Source organism: Esox lucius, chromosome 18 (assembly GCF_011004845.1).
Source record: "Esox lucius isolate fEsoLuc1 chromosome 18, fEsoLuc1.pri, whole genome shotgun sequence".
In the NCBI taxonomy this organism is placed as follows: domain Eukaryota; kingdom Metazoa; phylum Chordata; class Actinopteri; order Esociformes; family Esocidae; genus Esox; species Esox lucius.
Window position 1 is genome coordinate 13,200,001 of NC_047586.1, and position 25,340 is coordinate 13,225,340.

At 40.8% G+C, this 25,340-nt stretch overlaps 3 protein-coding genes across 4 annotated transcripts in view; all 3 read left to right on the plus strand.

Moving 5' to 3' along the window:
- enah (ENAH actin regulator) overlaps positions 1–1,550 on the plus strand; it is a 56,831-nt gene extending 55,281 nt beyond the window's left edge. The window contains 2 exon segments of the mRNA XM_029114506.2: positions 188–245; positions 465–1,550. Of these exon segments, the coding sequence (XP_028970339.2) occupies positions 188–245; positions 465–502 (96 nt within the window). The 3' untranslated portion in view covers positions 503–1,550.
- A 3,762-nt stretch (positions 1,551–5,312) lies between these two features.
- Positions 5,313–13,785, plus strand: lbr (lamin B receptor). Its single transcript, XM_010882658.5, has 14 exons — positions 5,313–5,462; positions 7,541–7,715; positions 8,187–8,393; positions 8,827–8,901; positions 9,670–9,844; positions 10,053–10,246; positions 10,675–10,729; positions 11,153–11,347; positions 11,700–11,803; positions 12,062–12,187; positions 12,277–12,445; positions 12,540–12,620; positions 12,743–12,865; positions 13,052–13,785. Exons 2-14 carry the CDS (start codon positions 7,545–7,547, stop codon positions 13,210–13,212), a joined length of 1,836 nt encoding a protein of 611 aa, XP_010880960.1. The 5' UTR covers positions 5,313–5,462; positions 7,541–7,544; the 3' UTR covers positions 13,213–13,785.
- A 6,073-nt stretch (positions 13,786–19,858) lies between these two features.
- Positions 19,859–25,133, plus strand: si:dkey-1j5.4 (leucine-rich repeat-containing protein 15). Of its 2 annotated transcripts, none has more exons than XM_020056127.2 (4): positions 19,859–20,157; positions 20,355–20,569; positions 21,830–22,528; positions 24,245–25,133. In XM_020056127.2, exons 2-4 carry the CDS (start codon positions 20,386–20,388, stop codon positions 24,433–24,435), a joined length of 1,074 nt encoding a protein of 357 aa, XP_019911686.2. In that variant the 5' UTR covers positions 19,859–20,157; positions 20,355–20,385; the 3' UTR covers positions 24,436–25,133. The 2 variants fall into 2 exon arrangements, with proteins under 2 accessions (XP_019911686.2, XP_010880963.2); XM_010882661.3 differs by having other exon boundaries at positions 20,384–20,569.
- The last annotated feature ends 207 nt before the right edge of the window (positions 25,134–25,340 follow it).

Consider the following 25,340-nt stretch of genomic DNA (forward strand, 5'->3'; position numbering starts at 1 on the left):
CTCTGAACCAGAGTTGAGACCGAGCCGTCACACTATATGGGCTTCCAAATGACGCTAGAGCCACGGTTTCCTCCAGCTGCGTTAATACAGAGCTTCAGGCTGTATCACGTGTTGGGGGTGCTTACGTTTTGGGACATTTTACACCGTTTTTATCTCTAATCTTGTTCTTCCAACATTGTCTTTTCAGGATATTTTGGACGAGATGAGGAAGGAGTTGTCGAAGCTGAAAGAGGAACTAATTGATGGTAACTAATCGATAAACCTGAGCCACATACTGCGGTGTGATAGGTGACAAGTGTGTGAGATAGGTGGCCGAAGTAGATGACGAACTTCGATTCTGTAGAGTTCTACTGTACCATTGTGATCAGAGAATTAGAATCACACCATTCATGCCACTTCTAGGGTTATATGACACCAAAAACAGCATATAACCCAATATAACTGACATGTCTGTCTGTCCACAGCCATCAGAGAGGAGCTGGGCAAGTCAAACACGGCATAGAAGGATCTCACGTCCCTGTTCATTACTGGGCATCTGCGATAGGTCTACTTCCAATAGGACAATATTATAAAGAAACAAAAATGGAAAACAAAAAAAAAAAGTTTAAAAAGGTGGCGATGATAACAGTAACCATATTAATAGAGAAGACAGTTTGTGGCCGGAGCAGCATCAGACACAGCTGGGGGACGAGGGAGAGCAGGGGGCGTGTAGCATGGACGCACTGCTGACGTTCATCTTGTGAAGCCTGGCCGTTCCCGCTTTTTTCCCTTTGCCTCAATGGGTGGGCAGGACAGTCTTAAGAGAAGTGACTGTCATTATGCAAAGATTTCTCACTCAGTAACACAAGAAAACAAGGAAAATCAGCAAATAACAAAAAAAAAACAACATCCAACAGATAACTGTATTAAAGTCTGACAAATCAAATAGACAGCATTCGCACTAAGAATTGGGATTCTTATAAGAAAAGGGCACATTTAGTGGGTGAATGTGAAGTTTGGAGGCAGAAGGGGAGGGAAAGGGTAGTAGGACTCAGTTTCCCATAGGGCCATTGGAGGGAACGTTGGGATGTTAATGAGGGACTGATGGACTTGGTATTGTCTTTGTCTACTGCTGCAGGACTGTAAAGCTTGTCTTCCTCAAATACTATTTTAACCTGAATATGTACAAAAGAAAAAAGTATCTACAAGTCTATCGATCATTTCTGTTTTAATGTAAACCAAGGCCATATCAAGTAGCTTAATTCAATCTTTACCAGACGGTCTGTCTCTTAGTCTTTTGGCTTAATATCTGAATATCATTATCTTTTTTCTATAGAAATGATTGCTCTAAAGAGCTGCTGTACTGCATTTCTGACCACTGTTTCTGTGTTGCAATCTGATGAGACAGTCATTAAAGGTACATGCCTTTCTACAGTCAATCATTGTAGCTCTTTACCAAACAACCTCTGTCAATTAGTGATGGTTAATGCTAAAATCACTATTACCAGATCTGTAGAAAGAGCTATTTGAAATCTTTGTACTGTTACTATGATCTGAACTTTTTTTTTTTTCTTCTCCCTCTCATTTTGACAGATTTATTTGGTGCATGTAAGGTTTTGTATGGTGAGGGTCATGCAGCTGCCACGAAATTGAATTGTCTGTCAGTTTATAAGCAATAAGTGTAGCACCTGGGTTGAATTTGCCCCACATTTTTTCCTCTTTAAGTTTCTTGTCCTTAACACCATTCTGAACCCCTGTTGAGGACGTGAGTGTGCGACGGTGATCCGCTCCCACCTCCTGTCCACTACTGTATGTCCACCTCAGAGAGATTGTTTCTGAACAGACGGCTGGAGAGAAGATAAGGATTGACACACCCTCTCTGTTTATAGCCATAATGTGATCCATTTACATAGGTACGCCATTCATTTTTCACTTCAAAGTACTTTTTGCGATTCGAGCCGGCTATATCTTTTTGTTATCGATATCGCAGCTGAATTGTATTCCTTTTTTGAATTTTAAAAGAAAAGTAGTAATGAAAAACAACACGAGGGACACCCCCAGAAATGAGTATGGCGTTATCTGGACATGCTTGTGCCATTTGGTGTTTCTCTTGTGCTTAATGATTCTTTGTTGCATTTTGTTTGCCTTTATTCCTTCCCCCATAATATGAAGGTTTATGTTTCCTTTTTCAAAAATATTTTCTGTGTACAGTGCTTGCTTTCCTAAAAATCTCGATGTACAATCAACTGAGAGAAACCAAGTCAACCTGATACTGGTGTCTGGTCTAAAAGTTCTTGCTTTTATTCTCTTGACTTTCTGGTAAGAGGATTGTCTTTGATCAGGGTCCGGTCATGGCCACAGCTGAAGAGGTGGGGGTGACTGAGCAATCTTCACGACACTCCACCTGTGTGTTTTTGGCTTAAAACAAATCATTTGTCATTCTCTCTGAATCAAAGCATTGAAAGGTTTGTACAGAAGAGTGTTTACAGCATCAATTGCACTTTATAAACCCATATAAATTCATGATACTATGATTACCCTGCTTACATGATGCAGCCATCGCCAATAGTGTGGCTATCTCACCAAAGGTTTCAGATATGAATTTCTTCTACACGCGTCACACTCTTGAGTCGCCTTGTGTTTTATGGTTGTCGAGAGAGATCTCCATACCAAGTCCTTTGAATTAAGAAGTTAAACATTCTGATCAAAGATCATTCATATCTACTGTACATGCATAATTCTGTTTGTGAACTTCATGGTTTGTGCCTTGTTTTGAAATTGCATTCAATGTCAAAAAGACTACGAACAATTGTAGGAACTGTCAATCTGTCATTTTACAAACATTTTGCAACCAGGTATAATTATTTGAAGGGAGAATGAAGTTATAGTGGATGTTTCGAAGTATGTTTTCCCCCTATGCCATTTGTAAGTTGAAGAGCAGTTTGTTCCAACATTGAGGTTCTTGGGGCTTGAGAATTTATATATCCTCCAGTGAAATCTGTTTCATGTTGACATCAAATGGTTGATTATGTCCCCAAACACAGCTTTTGCTATCTACTGAGGGAACTGAAGCTAGTGGACATTAATGTTATGCAGGAGGAATTTAACTGAATGTCTCTGAAATTCATTTATCAGTTTCCTTTTTATTATTTTATAATTCACATTGTACCATACTGTTCTCATGTTAACTAGAATTTTCTTACTTGCTAACATTGTTTTGTTTGAGCGAATGAAATAAAAAATTGCAATACATGATTAAAACCAAACTGTTTTTGTTGTAGAGTGTTCAGTTTTCATTGTTTCATTAACTAATTCCTAAAAATATATCTGGATCATTTTCTTCTGCTGTAAATGTCACCAACTCTTTTCCTTGAGCATCAATCTCCAAATACTGCCATTACACAAAGTATTTACTTTTTTAAATGTTTATTTTTTTAAGGTGACACATGCACATATAAAATAAAAGTATACAAAATATTTCAAGTACATTTTTATTCAATTATTTTTGGACATACATACAATGGCAGTAAATGAAGAGTACCCAACATATCACATTTTTTGCAGAGCTGTCTAAAGGATAGAACAATGGCTTGTGTCTAAAGGAAAGTTACAGGGGAGTTCTAAAATTATAGACAATGAGACCGATCAGAATGACCAAACGTGGATTTGTGTTTCTCTGACATTTCTCAGTCTTTCAATTGAACTTGTTCATATCTGTGAGACTGCACCAAAGAGTGAGATCACCTCAGGAGTGTCAAGTGCGTGCGTGTGTCCGTGCGAGCAGTTTGCAAAACTTCCTGGAGGAGGGGCTGATAGGTCGGCATAGTTATGCAGTTCATTTGAGGTTTTGGTGTAGCAGCCAGAGTAGAGGTTTCTGCTGTGGCGGAAACTACTGTAAAACAGGAAGATTAAATAAGCGGCTGCATGGCTTTATGACCTCAGAGAGCGGGCTGAGAAAACACTTAACTGGGTGTTTTATATAAATCATAATCCTTCTCTTGTCATGAAATTACAAGCTTTGAGAACTGTTTCATGGTAGTCAGTCTACATAACTAATTTTTATATATTCCTTGCAATCTCTCTGATTCATTGAATGTGGTTCTGCACAAATGCAATTGAAAGTAACACCCTACAGTGAAATCAAAATTACACAATGTAACTTGAGGTAAATCTATTTTATAGTGGGGATCGCGTAGCATTACCAGTTGGTATGTAGGCTTAATGCAAAAAGTAACTCCTTCCCAACCGCGCTTGGTCTTATCCGTGCTTAAAAAATCCCTTGGAAACGGGCGTTGATAGCCTTGCGGGTAGTTGAGAGCGGTTTGGGGGTGATCGCACCCATTGTTAAAAGCGGACATGTGTAGGCTATACGTTTTGAATACTGCACAGAAAGAGTACCACACTGGTTGTTGGTATTTTCGTTTCCTGCACAGTACAAACTAGGGTTTTATTAGATGAATTTGTTGGAGTCTAGAATGTATGAGCACTTTCGAAAGTAAAAATACGATCTGTGCAATCAAAGGTTTTTCAAAAAAGAAAACATTCCTATTAGAAATGAATTGCATTGTAACTAATACAATTTATTTTCATATTTTAAAGTAGATAATATCTCATTTGTAAAGCACATTTCCTACTCAATATGCATAAAACTATTATTTTTAAGAAATCATTATCACAACACATCAAACCATTGCCTAATATAACATTGTGACTTTAAGCAAGTTAATAAAACAAGGTAGCTTGACTAACTATATTATATCTGCCTTCTTGACATGTAGCCTAGGTGTAAATATTAAATGTATTCTTGAACATAGAAATAGTGTTCCATACAAATATTACTGTTTCATATATTTGGTTCCCCATAACAATAAGGACATGTGACTCATGCAACAAGCTGTGGTTGGCATGACCATACTGATTAATAGTTTACATGTAAGTTCAAACGTAAAATAAAATTTTAAGACCGAATAGTTTTATACCAAGTTTGTCTTGACTTAAAAAAAAAAAAAAAGTTTTGAATGCTCCAATCAAATGTAAAAGAAATATGTATTTGTCAGTATGTTATTTTCCATGCATCAGTAATGCTACAGTAATGAAGAAATCTTAAATGTCGAAATAATAATTGTAAGAATACTGATCATCCACGAACGTTCTCCTCCATTTTGTCTGACGTTTGGAGAACTCCCACACGGTAAACACAGTAAGCGGTAGAAGGACCTGATGTTTTCAACCAATCCGCAAGTATTTTTAAATGCTCGGTCGACCAACCAGACATTTTCATATTTTTCAAAGGACGGCTTTGTAGCCAATGAACGGTCTTCGCGCCATCGTAGACACTGGTAGGCTTCGCCGATAGAGGGAGGGAGAACGCGTATTACCATCGTTTAAAAATAAATAACTATATTATTGTTTCACGTTTTTAAAGGGATAGGTAACGTGACGTATATTAGTTGTTTATTTGGAGTTGTAACAACATAGTAAAGGTAAGACTGCATATTAACAACGTAATGTGTGTTAAGTTTGTCAGTTTCTGTCTTTGTTGAGAACTTGGTCGCTGGCTGGCTAGTTAGCCAAGTAACGAACGATAGCTAGCTACTGTAGCTATTTTTGTCAATGCGTTTTTGGGCTTGTATGGGGTCAGCTATTTCGCTACTGAACTAGCTAAATACACGTAACTAGCAACTTGTTGTTTTTGTAGATTTAGTTAACTGACTTACACTAAAGTTACTAGCTAGGTGTGTCTCTGCAAAGCTATTTCGCACATGTTCGTCGATGCAACGTTTACCGTTCGTGGATATTATAATGTCCTAAAACAAAGCTAGCAACGCAAACGTTACCTTGTAAACCGTATAATATGACTAACGTTACGGTATAGAATTGGAACATCCACAATAGTCATGTAAGTTAGCCTGCCAAGACCAGCTTACATTTCTAGTGAAGTTTTGAATGCATGACGTTTTCCCTCCGCCCCGCTGTCACAAGAAGCTATTGTCATTAAAGGAGAAGGTACATTCTAAGTTTACCAGTAATTGTTAATGATAAATGTAGTTGAATTTGTAATGTTAACATAGTTAGCTACTTTTTAAATATTGATTGATATTTTGTTCATTCAGCTAGCTAATGTTGTCTTACCGATACCATAACGCTGCAGCCTATATTAGCCAAGTACGAGTTCAGACTGGTCTTCCAAATTGTCCTTTTTCTTTTTATCTAGCCAGCTTGGATTGTCATTTAACTATATGACGTTACAGTGCCTAGATCAGACCAAAAGGTATCTTACAGCTTTCTGCATTTCTGTTGGGCTCGAAATTAATTTCCACTGGCAAAGTTTAGATTTCTGTACACATTAATTGGCTTATTTTGCCTTCCGGGCAACATCATCATTCAACCACATCAAGCAAACTAGCTTGAAATTGACAGCTAGTGTAGTGACTGAACTTCAACAGTGAACTCCTAACGGAGGTTATCAAGACTCCGCCCATATCATACCTCGCAACTTTTCATCTTCCATGGAGTGCAGTGCTCAACTCAGTCTGCTATACCTTTTAACCATTCAGCTGGGACTTCCGAAAAGCAGAACAACAGAGAGGCCTTGATGTGTCAGTGTGTCATTCATTCATTCATGGGGATGTGCTTTACTAGATTAGTGACGACAATTATTAGTCGAGTCTTTGTACTATTTGTAGTCAGTGGGCTATTGGGAAAAGTATACATTACATTTTCATACATTTAATCAGGTGTGATGTTCTTTTTTTTTTTAAGGTTTATTAGATAAAAAGACCATTGTGGATTTGTTTGTTTGTGGTCAATACAAGAACAGAAATGTAGGAAAAATGACAGGCATTTGATGTCTGTTTCTCTATTTACATAAGAACTATATTTCTTTTAGTAATCTGTTTTCATAGTGTATTTTACAATAGTCAATTTGTGGCCAAAAGAAAGGTTGTATCAACATACTTTCAATTATTTTAAATGTGACATGGTGATTTATTGTTATTTTAACAACAAGGTACTTCCACTGCCCATTAAAAAGCTGTTTCTGTTGTTACGTGAAATTGATTTTCTTTTTGTACAAAGGCTATTGACAAGAGTGACAAAGGGGGGCGAAAGTGGCAAGTTTAAAACTACAGCGTAAAACCTAGTAGGGACAGGCATGTCAGCACTTCTGTGAGCTCTGCAGCCCCCTCCATAACGCTGACCTCACAGCTCCATTGTGTCAAGCCTTCCGCACGTCTGTGCCCTTTACATTTTCTTAATGCACACTATACAGTACATTTCTCCTCTAGCTTACTCTGCCCACACCAAAGTCAAGTAGGGTGATGTTACATGCTTGGGCAAGCTAATGTTCTAAAGGCTTGTTGTACCTCATCCTGTGCAGTGTTAATATGGACTCATTTGGTTTCAGAGTTTATCTAATTGGATCAGCATATTCACATTTGTCATTTGTTGAAATTTGTCAGTCTAAACTGAAAGAGAAAATGGAAACGGCAGGTCTTTACTCTTAAGGGAGTTGTTTCATTTTCAGTCACGTTCTCTCACTCTCTCTCCCCCTCTCTATCAGGTAGATGAGAATGCAGAGTGTCAAGTTTCAGAGTGGAGACACAGTGATGGGCCGCTGGCCCGGCAGCAGCTTGTTCTATGAGGTCAAGGTGCTGAGTTATGATCCCAAGAGTCAGTTCTACACTGTGATCTACAAGGATGGCACCGAACTGGAGCTCAGAGAGACCGACATCAAGGTAGGAGCTCATCTCACCCAGATCCGTATCAGTGCCACAGTATGTGCCTTCTCAGTTTGCGTTAGTATACAGTGAGAAGGGCCATTTTGAGTGTGTAATGGTATTCTAGTGTGTCCTGAAATATTATGGTTATTATATTATATTAAGTTGATTTCTTATTTGATGTTAACTTTTTAAAGTGCAGTTGTCTGAATCAGTGTTTTGTTGCCAGGCATGTTTCACAACAATTGAGGAATTTGTTCTGGCCGTTGGTGCAACAGTATACAAAAGGAATAAGGGAAATAAAACATAACAGTGGACTGAGCATAAAAATTGTAGCCTGTTCATTATTAAATTACAATAAAATAACGATAGTATAGCCTATGTAAGGTGCAATAATTTGTGTCTGTATGGGGAGGGGTAATATATTTAAAAAGCTATGTATCAACATGTTTTTAACCACCTTAAATGCTTAAATGTTTGTTGTTCCAGAATATTGCTGGGTTCAAACCAAGCCGTCGATCTCGTTCTCGCTCACGCTCACCTTCACGGCGGCGTAGTCGCTCCCGTTCTCCTGCCAGGACCACCAGGCGCTCTTCATCGCGCACTGCTAGCAGCACTGTTGTTACCGTGGAGACCCCCGCTGCACGCAAAGAGTCCAAACTGAAAGAAGTGCTGGAGGTCCGACTAAGCCCTGTGGTGAGGAACCTGCCGACACACTGCTGTGATTTACACTGGGTCCAGTTTGTACCTTCCACAACAAACCGTTCATCAAATGTCCTCACCCTGTTTAGAAGTGACTTCACTCTGTCTGATGCATCACCACCAACCACAGTACTGATGTTAGTATCATCTGTTTTGTAAGGCAGGATTGTTCAGGAAGGAGATTTGGAACCTTTTTATCCACTGAGTGTATTGGCTCCATGTGTTTGTGTATTCAGAGTGGTATGGTAAAATGTACAACCTCAGAAAGAGCACTATTTCTTAGACCAAGCATAAAAAAAAAACATTTTACTGTGAGTTACCACTATTGTCAAATTAATTTGTACCCCTCTGTCCAATTATTGGTTATTTTGTTCCTTTTTCTGCATGTTGATGTTTTTCCTTCTTTCACTCGGTTTGTTTACCACAGACAAAGCCGGTTGAGAACAATAGCAACAATAAGCATGAAAAGAAAGAGGAGAATAATGCTGCTAAAGTCAATGAGGTGAGGCTTAATATATGTACTTTGTTTTATTTGGTTCCTATTTAGCCATAATACTAAAGTGTTTTGGTGGGGGGACGCAAGTTCATCTATTGTCATAAGATTAGACTTTGAAAGTACACATGAAATGAGGGCAATAAGAATGTTCCTGGCTAGACGGCTTGTTTGCAAATGGTCTTTTAGATTTGGAATATCATGATGCCTGCATGTTGTGTGTCACCTGTGTGTTGTGAGGTCAATGGCGGAGTTAGTCTGTACAAAGCCCCCGCGGACTGAGCCACAAACATTTACGGGTCCCTAAGTGGCGTGTCAGTCAGTCAAATGCTGTTTAAACGCGCTGCGTCTTTTCTCTGCTCTATTCAGAAGTTCTGAGAATTTACCATTGCCGCTTATGAGCACTTCTTGTTTGTTAAACCAATACCAGTGGTCATGTATGTACATTTTTAACAGGGTTAAAACAAACAATGTCTTCACTTTGTCTTTGATAGTAGCTCTAATCATTTGCGTGGCAAATGGAATGGTCTTGCATGACATGGCTTTGCATCATTAGATTAGGACCTGTGTAGTAAAATGTTGCGTCAGTGTTACGGTTTTTATATTTAGCAGTAGTATGTTCCTGTGTTGTTGTCTTCGGAAACAGCAATGCCTGTAGGCTATACCGAATTGACAAACTCCATTGACCCCTGGTCTACTCTGCGATGACCTCCCCATGCCAGCTCAAGTCAATGTGGGTTAGTCGTGTGGTTTAACTAACCGTGTGTCCACCTCCAGAGTCCTGCACAGGTGGAGCCAGAGAAGAAAGTAGTGGAGAGCCGCTACAACCTGAGACGCAGGAAAGAAGACAGCGACTCCAAGTCCGCTGAGCAGACGGAGAAGGAGGCCGAGGTCAAGCCTGTGGCAGCCACAGCCCCTATCACCACTGAGCTAGAGTTTGGAGGGACGCTAGGTGAGAGTTCAAACAGAGAAATGGGCCTGCTGGCACTGTCCCATCTAGTCATGCGATGAATCAAGATTGACAGGAAGAAAGAACGGTGCCAGTGTGCTGTCTGTCCAGTATGATGAATGGCGCTAGGGTTCTAGTCTGGACGTTGTTTAATCGAATGCCTGTCTTGAGGGGTGATAACAGGGTGAAACTTCTTCCCCTGTGTTGGCAGGAGTGTTCTCCATGATGCTGCTCCTTCCTGCCACCGTGTTGGGTCTGGTGGTGATTTGCGGACAGGAGGATGCCAGCTTGATGAACTACCCTTCTTTGCCAGCACTGGACTCCCTGTGGGACACGCAGGTTTTTGGCGTTGTGGTCCTGTGGTTCCTCTTCCAGGGTGTGCTCTACCTGCTTCCTGTGGGAAAGGTAACATGATCTCCATCCCCCTCACTGCTTTGTAGGTATGCACAGAATGTAGAGTTTCTACCTCCCCTACTGAAGGTTTGCTTGCACTCTGGCTAACGCACACCTACCCCCTGATGATACACAATTCCCATCAGTCTGACCTGGACAGGGCACATGACCTGCACTCACATGTTGTCTGCTCGTTAGCTGGAGCAGAGGGCAGAACTGAGAGAAATCAGCAGGGCCAGGCTACATCCCAATCTGGAACACTACAGGAGGCCGTTTTCTCCTCTTCCTCTTGTTGACAGTGTGAAGCTTTCATTATTTATAAAGTGTTTTTTAACATGTTCACAAGCGTATACATTTTATCTACATTATCCCTCTCCAATGTGTTTTAGCTACCCATTTTAGCTGCGTTCTCCCTCTCACCAATGTGTCGTTCTCCCCAGGCTGTGGAGGGAATGGCCCTGAAGAATGGAGACAGGCTGAAGTACAGAATGAACTGTGAGCCACTGTTCTGTGTTTATTGAATAGCAGTTGTCTGGTGTGACCCTGATTCTGGGATCAGTGATCCCAGAATCGGCAGCTTAGACTGGTGCGCCGCACAGGGCTGGATGTGTAATATGTCCTTTACATGTTCTCTATAATCTAAAAAGTACAATCGCTGTAAACCTTAGTTAGCCATGAAGTGTTTGAGTGTGATGACAGGGGGAACAAATTGGCACATGCATGACACAGTACGCCATTTCTGGGGACTCCTTTTGGCTCAACCAGTGTCCCGAAATCCCAGATGCATCCTTAACGTTATAAAGTATTATCTTAGTGTATGGTTTTCACAAGACACCGCTGAGAACAGTCATTTTGGTGGGCATAATAGGGAAATGTGCAGTGTACGTTTGGAGTGACAGCCTCCTCTTCCACCACCAGCCCTCCATGCATTTGTGCTGACTGTGGCTTGCCTGGGGGCTTTAATGTACTGGGAGGTGGACCTGGGATACATCCACAGCCACTTCCTCCAGCTGGCTGTGTCCTCCCTACTCCTCTCGGTCTTACTCAGTGTCTACCTGTATGTGCGTGCTCGCTGGGCACGCGAAGATCAGCTTGCACCTGGAGGAAACTCTGGTGAGTAGGGTGGGTGTTTGTCTGTAGTTGTCAATGGAGACACTTGTCTGTGATTATTATGTGATGTCATACTCATGGTGTACGGTCTCATATACCATAGCTTGGCTGCATTGTGGAGTGCCTGAATACACCACTGAGCCTCAATATGTTGCAGATACACCTCAAGGTTATATTAGGTTAAGAGCAGGTTAACTAAACAAGGGCTATAGGTATATATAATTAGGAGTTTCTTTTTTCTTGGCACCAAATGATCCATATGTTGTTAAAGGTGTATCTGCTGTTCTTGGGTCAAGTAATCCATACTGATTTACTACATATTGGCAATATTAATAATTTGTTCTCATCAACTCAGGCGGTCTAATTTATGACTTCTTCATGGGACGGGAGCTCAACCCTCGGATCAAAGGCTTTGATCTCAAATACTTCTGTGAGCTACGCCCAGGATTGATTGGTTGGGTACGTTTGTCTGTAGGGTTTGTTCCAGTAGCTTTTAGCTGTATATTCTAGACATTTAGTTAGCAAAAATAACTGCTCAGTTTCTCACTGTGTACTCCATCTAGTGGTAAAATGTAAACTGGATTGAATGAATCTGATGATACAGTACTCTTCGGTGCTAGTGTGTCTATTTCTAATGTATGTGTCTGAATTGTTTATGTGAGTTGTCTCTGTTCAATGAGTGTTTAATCAGACCTGGGATGTGCCTGTTCTGTCCAGCTGGTTATCAATGCTGCCATGGCCCTGGAGGAGATGAAGCTCCACAACCTGGAGTATCCTTCACCAGCCATGATCCTGGTCAACTGTTTCCACCTGATCTATGTGCTGGATGCCTACTGGCATGAGGTGAGAAACCTGCATTTGCTTTGACATAATGTACATTTCCTTTATTTGATTGTTACAGTGCAATCTAATGGTTGTTTGGTTCTCCACAGGAGGGTGTCCTCAGTTACATGGATATAACCCATGATGGGTTTGGCTTCATGCTGGCATTTGGAGACTTGATGTGGGTCCCCTTCACCTTCAGCCTCCAGGCGTACTACCTGGTGCATCATCCTAGCCACCTCTCGCTCCCCTGGATTGTGGGCATCACCGCTCTCAATAGTAAGTCGCTACTGGGTACCTACTTGTATCAGCGTCGTTCGTTGTAGTCCTGGGATTTTCTTGTATGAATACCGGCTTCACATTTGTGTTACAGTCATAGGATATTGCGTCTTCCGAAAAGCTAACTCTCAGAAGAACGCCTTCAGGAGAAACCCTTCAGACCCCGCTTTGTCCCGTAAGTTCTGAATTTGCATTATTTCTAGCCCTTTATTCTAAACCATTTGCAGGCCCCGTGCCTTAAAGGGTTGGAGTTAGTCTGTTTTACATTGAAAGACTCGCCGTCACACTGTTTTCCAGATCTAAGGACCATCCCCACTGCTACAGGGAAGAGCCTCCTGGTGTCTGGTCTGTGGGGACTGGTCCGTCACCCCAACTATTTGGGGGACCTCATTATGGCTCTGGCATGGTCCCTACCCTGTGGTGAGTGACAATTGGTTTAGATAGTCAATCTGTTATTATCGCTGGTTCGTTACCAGCGACTATTGAATTTACTAATTGAAATATTTTATGTATTTTTCAGAGCTTTACTGATGATGTACTAGAAACGTCTCCATAAAGCTAGGCATGTTTACATATGTTGACTTGTTGTCTGTGGTCATCCTGCAGGGTTCACCCACATCCTGCCATACTTCTATGTGATCTACCTGTCCGTCCTCCTGGTTCATCGGGAGGCCCGGGACGAGGCCCAGTGCAGGAGGAAGTACGGCTCGGCGTGGGACGATTACTGCAGAGAGGTCCGTTATCGCATAATCCCCCGGGTGTACTGATGCCCACCCCCAACCCGTCACGCGCCCTCTTCTCTTAGCTTACAGGTCATCACATGGCTGCATGAGTCATTTGGAAATTAGAATTTAAAGACATTGGGACACTTGAATAAAAAAAATGGGAAAGTCCTGCAGTAGCAGCTTTTAAAGTTTCACTGTTCTAGGAAGGTAAACACATTGGCTGGCTGAATTTGATTAATGCCTTTGTTTATGAAGCAAAAAAGTCATCAGTTGAAGTGATGTATATATTTTTCTACATGTACATATCTTTTTTTTTGTACTTAAATATACAGTACCTGTCACCAAATTGCATATTTGATCTGTTTTAATGTTGTTTTCTTTGCTCTCATATTCAAAATATTATAGTATTTGCTTGGCTTTTATTGTAAAGTATTTTGCAATGATTCCTTTGAGGTACATTTGCTCTTGTATATTGTGAATGATGAGATTTTAATGCTCTTTATCTATATAGTTGAAATAGGACTAATGTTCTCCCTCAGGAATATAACATTGTCATGAAATTGCATATACAGCTCTGGAAAAAATTAAGAGACCACTGCACCTTTCTCTTTCCTTTCCAAAAAAGTTGAAAAAGAATGTTTTGAGTGAGGAACAGAAGGGTTAAAATTAAGAGACCACTACTTTTGTTCCTCACTCAAAACCTTCCTTTTCAACTTCTTTGGAAAGGAAAGAAAAAGGTGCAGTGGTCTCTTCATTTTTTCCAGAGCTGTAGGTGTCTTTGGAGAGGGTCTCAAATTTGTTGGGTATATTTTTAGAGCTGTAGCGTGGTTTTAATTGAAGGCATGAAAATTTAGTTTTTTGTTTTTAAATACTCTGGATGAGATTGCATTGTATAACCAAAGTCAGTTACCCAATGATTTAGCTTTGCTACCTCTGGTTCAATGTGAAATTCCTCCCTAGTCCTCTGGATGGTAGTATTACTTTGTTTAGTTCCTGCGGTAGTCACAGTTATTGTTTCAGAGGTAAACAATATATCAACAATGTTATTTAAAACAGACCATATCCACCTGAGTACCACAAAACCTTTTTTTTATTCAAGACTGTACTTGATTAATGTCATCATGGCCCAACATGTATTTAATGAAAAACAAATGTATTTTAGGATTTAGGAGTTTATTTTCACCAAGTTTTATACTGTGACATTCTGCACAGTGCTGTGTAGTATTAGCCAACTGTCTACATTGGCCTTGCATCCTGTGCATTCTCTAACACAAGTATTTGGACCCCGCTGTAGGAAAGCCCTGAGCAGTATTCACTATAGCAGCAACACGTTCCCTGGAATGGACTGTAACTGGGCAATGTAAATATTCTAGATTTTGTACATGTTTTTATTTTAAGGAAAAATATTAAAGTGATAGTAGTGATTGTATATCTTACATATTGCAAGTAGATATTTAAAATTGAATTAGAGTTTAAGTTAATTGCCTAAATTACCACTGTAATGTTGATGTTTTTTTCTAGCTAGATGTGCTGTTATTACTGACTCCTTATGAAGGTTACGTGAGTTGTCATTTATCATGAACTAGTTCTTACTGAGCCTCATTGTCAACCCCTTCTGTTTTTGACTGAACCGACTGGTATACTGATCCTGTTTGGGGCAGCTGGGTGTTTTTCAAAGCTAAAAATATGTTGTATAGCTTTAACTTGCTAATATTGAACATCCAATCTTCCTGAATTGTTCTGACCGGTCAAACCACTGGTTGGAGAGCTTGCATTGTACAACTGTTTTGGCAAAATAATAAAGATTTTCACTTACATTCTTTGTTATTTCAAGGTGTGAAACAATTACATGGGCTGTGATTATAGTCTCCTAGATAGGGAAGGTAATGGATAGAGGGAACAGGCTGACCTCCAGGTCATGGATGTTAGTGGTGGGCTGCAGATCTGGTCAGAACCCCTCCTACATACTAGGAAACAATGTAAGATGCTAGGAAATCCTGACCCATCACACTGCAGGCTATTAAATGTATCCATTGAGTTGGTTACGTCTCTTATTACCTTTCAGACCGTCTTATATCAACAAACCTAAGTCGGTGTAGACCAGAGGGTCTGCTGAATTAATAAAATGAAAGATCTTGACCAAACTATTCTATTGCAATGCTACGCTTTATAGCATATTCCCTGGCCTCGTCAATGTGTGCCAAGTCAAGCTTCACACAGGGCACGCAGCTTGCAGAAGTATTCAGACCTGTGACCTATTCCCTCATATTACTGAATTACAAATGGTACTTTGAAATGTCATTCCATTTGATTTTAAAACACTTAAAAGTTACAATATAATGTTTGTGTTTTTGCAAGTCATATTAGCCATTTCTGGCCCCATTGGTTGAATAGGGGTCTAAGTCACTGCCTTGCAGTTGAGCTGTTCCAAATAGTTTGAATCCTAGTATGGTATACCGAGAGCCCAAGGCTGTATAGAGGGTGTTGGAAATTACTCACAGTTTGCCTGATGACCTTGTTGGTGTGATCACATATGTCTATGATTGAAGCCAGCCTGCAAAGAAGTAGTGCTTTAACTCCTGTGGGACAGGAATAGAATATGAATCCTAGGACTTCTCTGAATAGTGCTTAGTGGATCAGCTTCCTTACCCAGTAGATTGGCCTGCAGCCAAACACTGTCTACTTTAGGCTTTTGAAACCCAGTAGCCAGAGTTTCCTCTCCCCCTCACTTTTCTGCCTCCACCAGGGACATCATCATAACATGTGCTGGGGTTTAACAGCTGATATGAGGTGGCAGACAGGTCAGGAACTAACTGCTAAAATGAACTTCAGACTAACAGTTCATTTATCTATATCATGTGATTAGCTTTTTGTCCAGTTTAATCTTGTCTTTTATTTCTTTTTAATTATTGCTATATTTTCATACCAGGTCCTAAGTGATTGGATGGAGTATGTTAGGGTATGTCATTAAATAGAAATATTTCAGACAAAGCCATTTAAATAATGGCATTAATGTAAAGGATGGCGTGGTGAGAGAATCACACAAATAACACTGGAAAACACCAGTAAAATCCTACTGCTCATTATGGAAAAGTCTCCACTGACTTCCTGTAATAATGAAGAGATGCATGCTTAGAGGGTGGTGCAGTGGATGGTACACACCAACACAGTGGCTCTCAAAGTATTCACACCCTTTGGACTTTCTTCCATTTTATTGTCACACCATGAAATTGATTTAATTATTAGTTTTTTTTTTTATTGACCAACTCAGTCCATAACATCAAAATAATATCTGCAAATTGTTATCTGCGAATCAATTACAAACATTAAACAGAGAAGGAAACTGATTTAATAAGTATTCACCCAGGTTGCTATGACACGTGAATGAGCTGTGGTGCAACCAGCTGAGACTAACAAGACTATTTTCACTTCATCAAGGCACCTGCAAACACACGATTTGTATACCTTTCTCTATTTAACGAACACGTATGCATCACCCAATGCCTAAATATATCGATTAGCATCAGATGTGGCCATTGACTAGGCCGTCCCAAAATATGTACAGCAACAACATGGGGAGCAATTAGGCTTAACTGCCTGGCTCAGGGACTGAAGATATTTCTTGGTGTCAGCAAATAGTTTGTATGTAGCTTAGTTAAAGGTCACCACTGTTGCATCACACAACATATTTCTCCATATAAATTCTTGCAGATTGGCATGAATACAGATGTCTGCTTTTAGCGCGTGTGAGAGTCTATGTGTACTTTGACTGTACCGCTTTCCTGACATTCTCAAAGCAGATGTTGTCGCTATGTTGATTTGTTGTGAGTCCGAAATCTATCTGATGAGTGTTGAAATAAGGAATATTTCAGGCTGTTGTGTTGCTTCCAGTCACCCACAGACCCCAGTGAACATAACTGACACTTGACTATTCCATTTTCTGTGTTCAAGAACTCTTGACTTGGATGTGGTCCATTCGAAGTCTTAGATCATGTTATGACAACAAGGGAGAGAAAGGCAGTTTGAGAATCACCTTAAAACCTAAAACCACTTTCTATGCGACCACAAGCTGTGAGTCCTCCACATTTACTCTGGATGTCAAAGCTCCATCCTCTGCTACTGAGCAGAGTCAGAAATGCATAAACAAACAGCAGAACCTTTAACTGCAGGACATCCATAACATTTAACAGCAGGAAGCTTAATCAAGGACAAAGGTAAAGCATTCTAGAAGGGACTCTATAGACAATAGGACTGTAATGGTGATTGACTGCTTTAGTTCTGATGCCCTTGTCCACCAGATGCTGCAAGTGAGTCACCATAATATCTCCTGTGCTGCTGATGGTTCTATTACCATGGTAATTGTGTTCTTTTGGGGGTTCTGCATCAGATCCCGGGGAATCAAATTGCAAAGCAAAAGATAACCTGAACTAGAAAGAGAGTGGTATTAGAAGGATAATGAGGCAGATCCATTAGTGATAGCTAAGCTCTGTTAAGTAGACAACGGTTGACACTTAACCGTCTAAATGTCCTACATAAAGAAGAGGTACTTGGGTTGCCACGCTTCAGTGAGAGTCATTAGACACAACAGCTGCCTGCTAGACACCAAAAGAGCTGTCATTAGGCAAGCGAACTCTTAATCTGGAAAACATTTGGTCCTTTAAACATCAACAGGAATACGATAACATTAGCAAACATCTAGTATCACACCTCAGGCTCAGCACAATGCATCAGCAGGAGGTAGTCAATAGTGGCATGGAAATATATCTTTCATTCAAATATTGAGAAGTCCAGTGGCCTCTTTTGTCAGACCCCTATGTTAGGTGAAATAGAAATTGACCGTGAGGAGTTGTGTGGATGTTGCTAAGACCATGTGCTTTATTATGTATAGCATTGTGTGACAAACTGGTTTCAATATAGTTTGTCAGAGAACTGAGTACATTTACGCAAGCGGTGTAAAGGATGACATTTCTGAGGAGATACTTTAAGGGTTTTATGCATTATAAAGTCCTTTGCGGAGTTCATTAATTTGTAAACGTTATTTGGTGAAATGGTTGGTTAAACCCTCATGCTGACAACAGCAGTGAAAATCAGTTCCACTTCATTGCCTGGAATTAAAGACAGGTTGCTCGCTTCTTTATTCAAGACTTCTCACATCTAGTCTTTTACCACACATTCTTACAGATTACTTTAAACCTACTTTCAGTATGCTATAGAAACAGAGGACGTAGTTTCAAGGACAAGGTTACAGCTCATTGCTCTGAGGTCTTTGCTGAAAGTAAAAATCTGTTCTTAGTCATACTTACCTGGTAAAATAACTGTAAAAAATGTATTAAATAGACACACCCTATCACAATTGGCTGTGAATGGTTCTTCGGGGTCACTGATTTTAAACAGGCCATGCTAAGTGAAAACCCTTAAAGGGAGTTTGTGAATGACATCATGTTGCAGTACACATCCGGTAAGTGTTCCTTAAAACTCAGTGTGTTGGGCATCTTTCTCCCCTCTAGTGAAGATGCTGCTCATCTGAGCCTTCAGTCAGAACAGCATCATTATGCTGCTCCATATGGCTTGCATACTGTGTTGCTGTTGGGCAGGCTTGAAAAGAGCTTTCATCTTTATCATACAATAAAATAGTCTCACTCAGCAGACACGTCAATCTGCAGCTATTCTCAACATGCCTCTATAATCCCTCATCACTACTGGGGAAGCTTGGACTGTCTGCATCCTATCCCCTTATCCCTCCGTCCCGTTTCTCTGTCTGTCCTGTGTCTCTTTATGTCCTGTCTATTTGTCTATACTGTTTCTCTGTCCTGTCTCTTTATGTCCTGTCTCTTTGTCCATGCTGTTTCTCTGTCTGTCCTGTCTCTTTATGTCCTGTCTCTTTGTCCATGCTGTTTCTCTGTCCTGTCTCTTTATGTACTGTCTCTTTGTCTGTCCTGTCTCTTTATGTCCTGTCTCTTTGTCTATACTGTTTCTCAGTCTGTCCTGTCCTGTCCTCTCCCTTTGTGCTCTCAATTAGTATCCGTCTCCCTCTGTCAGCTTCTTTTGCTGTACTCCTCTCTCTATGTCTGTGTCTGTCTCTTTCTGTACCCTCTGTGGCTGTCTCTTTGTTTTCTACTCTTCTGTATTCACTCTCTCTGTGTCTGTCTCTTTCCCCGTACTGCTCTTGGTGTCTGTCTGTTTCGGTACTCTCTCCCTTGTCTCTTTCTCTGCACTCATCTTGCTGTGTCCTTTCTCTGTACTCCTCTCTTTATGTCTAGCTCTTTTTCTGTGCTCACTTTCGGTACCATGTTGTTCTCTATATTTTCTCACCCCTCCCTCCCTCATCACTGGGCCCCATGTAACAGGAGAGTGTCAATGGGTGATGTCTCCCCTCTTCTAGCCCCTCATAAGGAATTACAGCTGAAAGTGACTTCCTTTCTGTTTGTGTGCTGCTGTTCGGCTTCACCGAACCTCAGAGTAAATCTCCATGACGTTGTCTGTCAGGATGGCAGGAAGCCGTGCCTTCTGAGGTACCCCCATCCTCTCCTGCATTTGACACACCAGGAGCTCCATGACATCAATCTGTGCGTAGTTCGTATATATCACTCCCCCTGCCAAGTTAAACACACTTCACTCTAGGCCCATGACTCTTCTCTAACACACATATGCACACGTGTTGAACACACACACACACACTGACAAAAAACTCATCTCATTCGTCTGTGGCACAGAGGAGATCACTTGGCAGAGATTTCTCAGTTTGTGTGAGGTGGATCACATCCATAATCCCTGCATGGCATTTTTCTCCAGAGACTGTGACATTGCAGAGGTGCTGTGCTGGGGGTTTAACAGGCTGGCTGCTGGGTAGACGGCTGGGCTAATTCACTCTGACTTGCAGGTAGTTACACGACAGCGGAACGTCACCTTGACAAAATTGACTCAATTGCTTTGAGAGGCTAAACAAAGAAGAGGCTTGGATTGCAACAGGTCACACCAACTGTACAGGTAAGTGCTGATAAGGACATTTTGATCTGTATGTACAGCTTCTATACATTGTTACTGCTCAGCTCATCCTGCTTTTTGATATTTGTTTATTAAGGCATGTCTGCAATATGTTAATTCTTAATACTTAAATTGGATAACCTTACATTTTATTTTGAATTGTTCTTCCGTTCTTCGTTTCATAATGAATTTCTCTGCAGTGTTGAAGACTTCCCTTTCCTTGCAATAGGCATGCAGCTGGCAGCCTGTTTAGCAGTGCTGGTACTTTGGGTGGCAGAGACTGTACACAGTTGTCCAGATGCCTGTAAATGCACAAAGAAAACCAGTCCAGAAAGGTCAGAGGTTAACTGCCACAAGAAGGGGATTAAAAGGTTTCCGGTCCAACTGCCCCCAGATTCCTGGATCCTAAAAATGGGTAACAGTGTTGTTTGCAATTTCAGGAAAATGTCCTTCCCAAAGACTTGTCTGAAATTAGAAAGGCTAAAGATTGTTATTGTACACTCACCTAAAGAATTATTAGGAAACCTGTTCAATTTCTCATTAATGCAATTATCTAATCAACCAATCACATGGCAACTCCAAACTGAATGTCAGAATGGGAAAGAAAGGTGATTTAAGCAATTTTGAGCGTGGCATGGTTGTTGGTGCCAGACTGGCCGGTCTGAGTATTTCACAATCTGCTCAGTTACTGGGATTTTCACGCACAACCATTTCTAGGGTTTACAAAGAATGGTGTGAGGCGGATGGGCTACAACAGCAGAAGACCCCGGGTACCACTCATCTCCACTACAAATAGGAAAAAGAGGCTACAATTTGCACAAGCTCACCAAAATTGGACAGTTGAAGACTGGAAGAATGTTGCCTGGTCTGATGAGTCTCGATTTCTGTTGAGACATTCAGATGGTAGTATTTGGCGTAAACATGATGAGAACATGGATCCATCATGCCTTGTTACCACTGTGCAGGCTGGTGGTGGTGGTGTAATGGTGTGGGGGATGTTTTCTTGGCACACTTTAGGCCCCTTAGTGCCAATTGGGCATCGTTTAAATGCCACAGCCTACCTGAGCATTGTTTCTGACCATGTCCATCCCTTTATGACCACCATGTACCCATCCTCTGATGGCTACTTCCAGCAGGATAATGCACCATGTCACAAAGCTCGAATCATTTCAAATTGGTTTCTTGAACATGACAATGAGTTCACTGTACTGAAATGGCCCCCACAGTCACCAGATCTCAACCCAATAGAGCATCTTTGGGCTGTGGTGGAACGGGAGCTTTGTGCCCTGGATGTGCATCCCACAAATCTCCATCAACTGCAAGATGCTATCCTATCAATATGGGCCAACATTTCTAAAGAATGCTTTCAGCACCTTGTTGAATCAATGCCACGTAGAATTAAGGCAGTTCTGAAGGCGAAAGGGGGTCAAACACAGTATTAGTATGGTGTTCCTAATAATCCTTTAGGTGAGTGTATATATAATCAAAATGTATCACTTTTTGATTACAATGGCCCCTGATGGTGTTTCCAATATCATGAAACTAAATATAAACTTTTTGAAGCTATTTTAATAAGAATCAGTTGGCAGTTTTCTATAACCACATGAAAGAGGCTGGAAATACCCTCTTCTGTTGTTACTTTCTATCCCTGTCATTTGTATGGTTGTTGTCCTAGGTGAGAACGGAATAACAGACCTGCCAGCAAATGTCCTGAAACCCATCCCCAAGATCGAAAGCATCAACTTGGAACGCAATGCCATCAAATCAATACACCCCCAGGCCTTTTCTGGAGCCCAGAGGCTGATGCTGCTCAATTTGTATGGGAACCAGATCAACAAACTCCCCCTGAATGGCTTTCGGGACCTGCTAAACCTACGGTTCCTCATGCTGGGCCAAAACCACATATCAATGGTCAAACCCGACATGTTTACAGGCATGAGTAACCTTTCAGACCTGGACCTGCCCCTCAACTCTCTGACCGCTGTTCCCTCCAATGCTTTCAAGCCCCTGATCGCCCTCAAGGTCTTAGATTTGGCCTTCAACCGCATCCACAAGATCTCCCCCAAGGGATTTGTGGGCCTGACAGAGCTGCTGTTCCTCAACCTGGACAACAACAGCCTGAAGAGCATCTTGGCTGGGGCCTTCAAGCCTCTGGTCTCCCTGGAGATGCTGGTGCTAGATAACAACCTGTTGACCACGCTAAACTCAGCCAGTCTGGAGGGCCTGTCCAGCCTCCAGGAACTCTACCTGAGGAACAACCAGCTGGAGAGGCTACCCCCGGACCTGTTCAGACACACACCCAGGCTCTTGCAGCTGGCCCTCAGTGGGAACCAGCTCAAAAATGTGGATGGGAATATTTTCACCCAGCTGTCCGGTAAGGGACTGATACTGCACTGCAAACTATTATTTAAATAGACAAAAATGTTATACAAAAGAATGTATCACACAAAGTCATAGACGTTTGTATTACAACCCCGTTTCCAAAAATATTGGGACGGTGTGTAAAAGATTTAATTTTTTTAAGAATGCAATGATGTGCAAATCATTTAAACTAGTTCAAAAACAATATATCATATGTTGAATATGAGAAATGTTATTGTTTCCAGAAAAATACATGGCCACTTTAATTTGATGTCACCAACACATTTCAAAAAAGCTGGGACAGGTGCAACAAATGACTGGAAAACATCTGACAGGTGAAGTGAATAACACAGATAATCTCATTATCATGGCACCTGTCAGTGGATGGGATATATGAGGCATCAAGTGAACATTCTGCCCTCAAAGTTGATGTGTTAGAAACTGGAAAAATGGGCAAGTGTAAGGATCTGAGTGACTTTGACAAGGGACAAATTGTGAGGACTAGAAGACTGGGTCAGAGCATTCTTTTACATCATGTGGATGGCCAGGTGCATGTGTGTTGCTTACCTGGAGAACACATGGCACTGAGATGCCCTATGGGAAGGAGGCAAGCCTGCATTAAAAAAGACATGATTCTGTAGTGGACAGGATGTCACTGCATCCACAAATGCAAGTTAAAACTCTATCATGCAAAGAATAAATAAATAAACAAGATCCAGAACCGCCACGGACTTCTCTGGGCCCAAGCTCATTTAAGATGGACTGAGGCAAATTGGAAATCTGTCCTGTGGTCTGATGAATTATGGACGCTGCATCCTCCGGACTGAAGAAGAAAGGGACAATCCGGCTTGTTATCAATGCACAGTTCAAAAGACAGCATCCGTGATGGTATGGGGGTGCATTAGTGTACATGGCATAGGTGACTTGCACATCTGTAAAGGCTCCACTAATGCTGAACAATAAATACAAACATTTGAGCAACATATGCTGCCATCCAAACAACATCTTTTTCAGTGCCAAACCACATTCTGCACGTATTACAACAGCATGGCTCTGTAGAAAAAGTGTCCAACTTGCCTGCCTCCAGTCCAGACTTGTTATGAAACGAAAAATACGACAAAGAAAATAGAAAATCCTATCTCAAGCAAGAATGGGAATACATTTCACTTTCAAAACTACAGCAATTGGTCTCCTCAGTACCCAAACATTTGCAGAGTATTGTTAAAAGAAAACATAATGCAACTCAATGGTAAACATGTCCCTGGCCTTTTTTTTTTTTTAAACATGTTGCTGCCATCAAATTCAAAATTGGCATGTCTTTTTCCAAAAACAATAACATTTCGCAATTTCAACCATTGATATGTTGTCATTGTACTCTTTTCAATTTAATATAGGGATAGATGTTTTGCATATCATTGCATTATATTTCTATTTGCATTTTATGCAGTGTTGCAACTTTTTTGGAAACAGGGTTGTAAAAAGAAAAGGATTAGGGTCAATTTTAGAAACTGTATTTCAATAAAAAATGTGTTTGAATTCAAGACCTTAAATGTGAAAGTGTCATTTATTTTAAAATGTACATTATATTTTTTATGCAAAGATACCTATTTACATGTGATTTGCAATGCATTCAGAAGGCAATATACAATGCAATTCAAAATTGACTCCAACCCTGATGAACTTTTGTCAAAATAAGTATGGTAACTGAATGTCCTCTGCCTTGTGCCAGGCCTGAAGGAAGTGTATCTCCATGACAACCCCTGGACATGTGACTGCAACATCAACGGCCTGGTGCGCTGGATGTCCCAGACGAAGGCCAACCTCTCCCCTTTGGAAGCGCTGAGGTGTGTTGCCCCGGCAGAGTACCGCAACAAATCCATCCACAGCCTCAAAGACCTGAATATGCGCTGCAGAGCCTAACCTGGAAACACACCAGCTCATACATTACACCAGCATCACATGGCTCTAGCCACGGTCCGGCCACAGAATAACCTGTATCCGTGCGACACTTAGGCAACCACGGCCTAACGATTTACAACTGAATGATTAATTATTAGTGTACAACCATAAGCTGAAGCTGTTGTAACGATATACAAGCAAAAGAGAAAGAAGACCAAAAGGGGCTTGATAGCTTGCCATGAGCTTTCTGCCATTGGGACATTATACATTTCCATTGATGCCAAATTCATAATTTTCACCTTCATTAAACCTGTTATTATTATTGTGTAGTGAGAAACATTCTACTGTATTACCTCCTCTAAAATGACATGCATTTCTTTACCATAATGATCTTGATAAACCTAAAATTATCTCAACATGATAAACCCATCAAATATGTAAGGCAATTTTATGATTCTCAGATATGCAATAATCTTTTCATGCTTATTAGTTTGACATCTTTGAAGATTAGCCTTTGCTTCCAAGCTTGTCACTCACGGTTAGTTGTAATTAGCTGATCTCCTAATCTGAAGCACAATGAATACATCTCATTGTTTGCATCGAGTGAAACATATGCAAATGAAACCATAATGATCTTGCCCATGTACAACCTTAAAACAGCCTTTCCATTGTCTATACTCTAATTGAGTTCATACTGTATATTAATTTGTTAATAAATGAAACCGTACTATATACACAGCATGTTCTAACTAACAGTTACTGTATTGCAGTGGATTTTGTTTATTCACATTATTTCATCATATCAAGAATTATTCAAGCCTCAATACCAACCGCAAAATTATTCATAAGTTTAGAAAAACATTTCTGTTTTAACCACTTTTGTATAGAAGCAGTGCTGCTTTACAGATGGAAAGTAGGTTAAAAAG

What these genes read in the sequence shown, in the direction of transcription:
- si:dkey-1j5.4 (XM_020056127.2), top strand. Translation starts at nt 20,386, where the DNA reads ATGCAGCTGGCAGCCTGTTTAGCAGTGCTGGTACTTTGGGTGGCAGAG. An exon ending in TTCCTGGATCCTAAAAATGG is followed by an intron (nt 20,570 to 21,829) that starts GTAACAGTGTTG and finishes TTGTTGTCCTAG; the next exon opens with GTGAGAACGGAATAACAGAC. An exon ending in TATTTTCACCCAGCTGTCCG is followed by an intron (nt 22,529 to 24,244) that starts GTAAGGGACTGA and finishes GCCTTGTGCCAG; the next exon opens with GCCTGAAGGAAGTGTATCTC.
- lbr (XM_010882658.5), top strand. Translation starts at nt 7,545, where the DNA reads ATGAGAATGCAGAGTGTCAAGTTTCAGAGTGGAGACACAGTGATGGGC. An exon ending in ACCTGCTTCCTGTGGGAAAG is followed by an intron (nt 10,247 to 10,674) that starts GTAACATGATCT and finishes CGTTCTCCCCAG; the next exon opens with GCTGTGGAGGGAATGGCCCT. An exon ending in TTCAGACCCCGCTTTGTCCC is followed by an intron (nt 12,621 to 12,742) that starts GTAAGTTCTGAA and finishes ACTGTTTTCCAG; the next exon opens with ATCTAAGGACCATCCCCACT.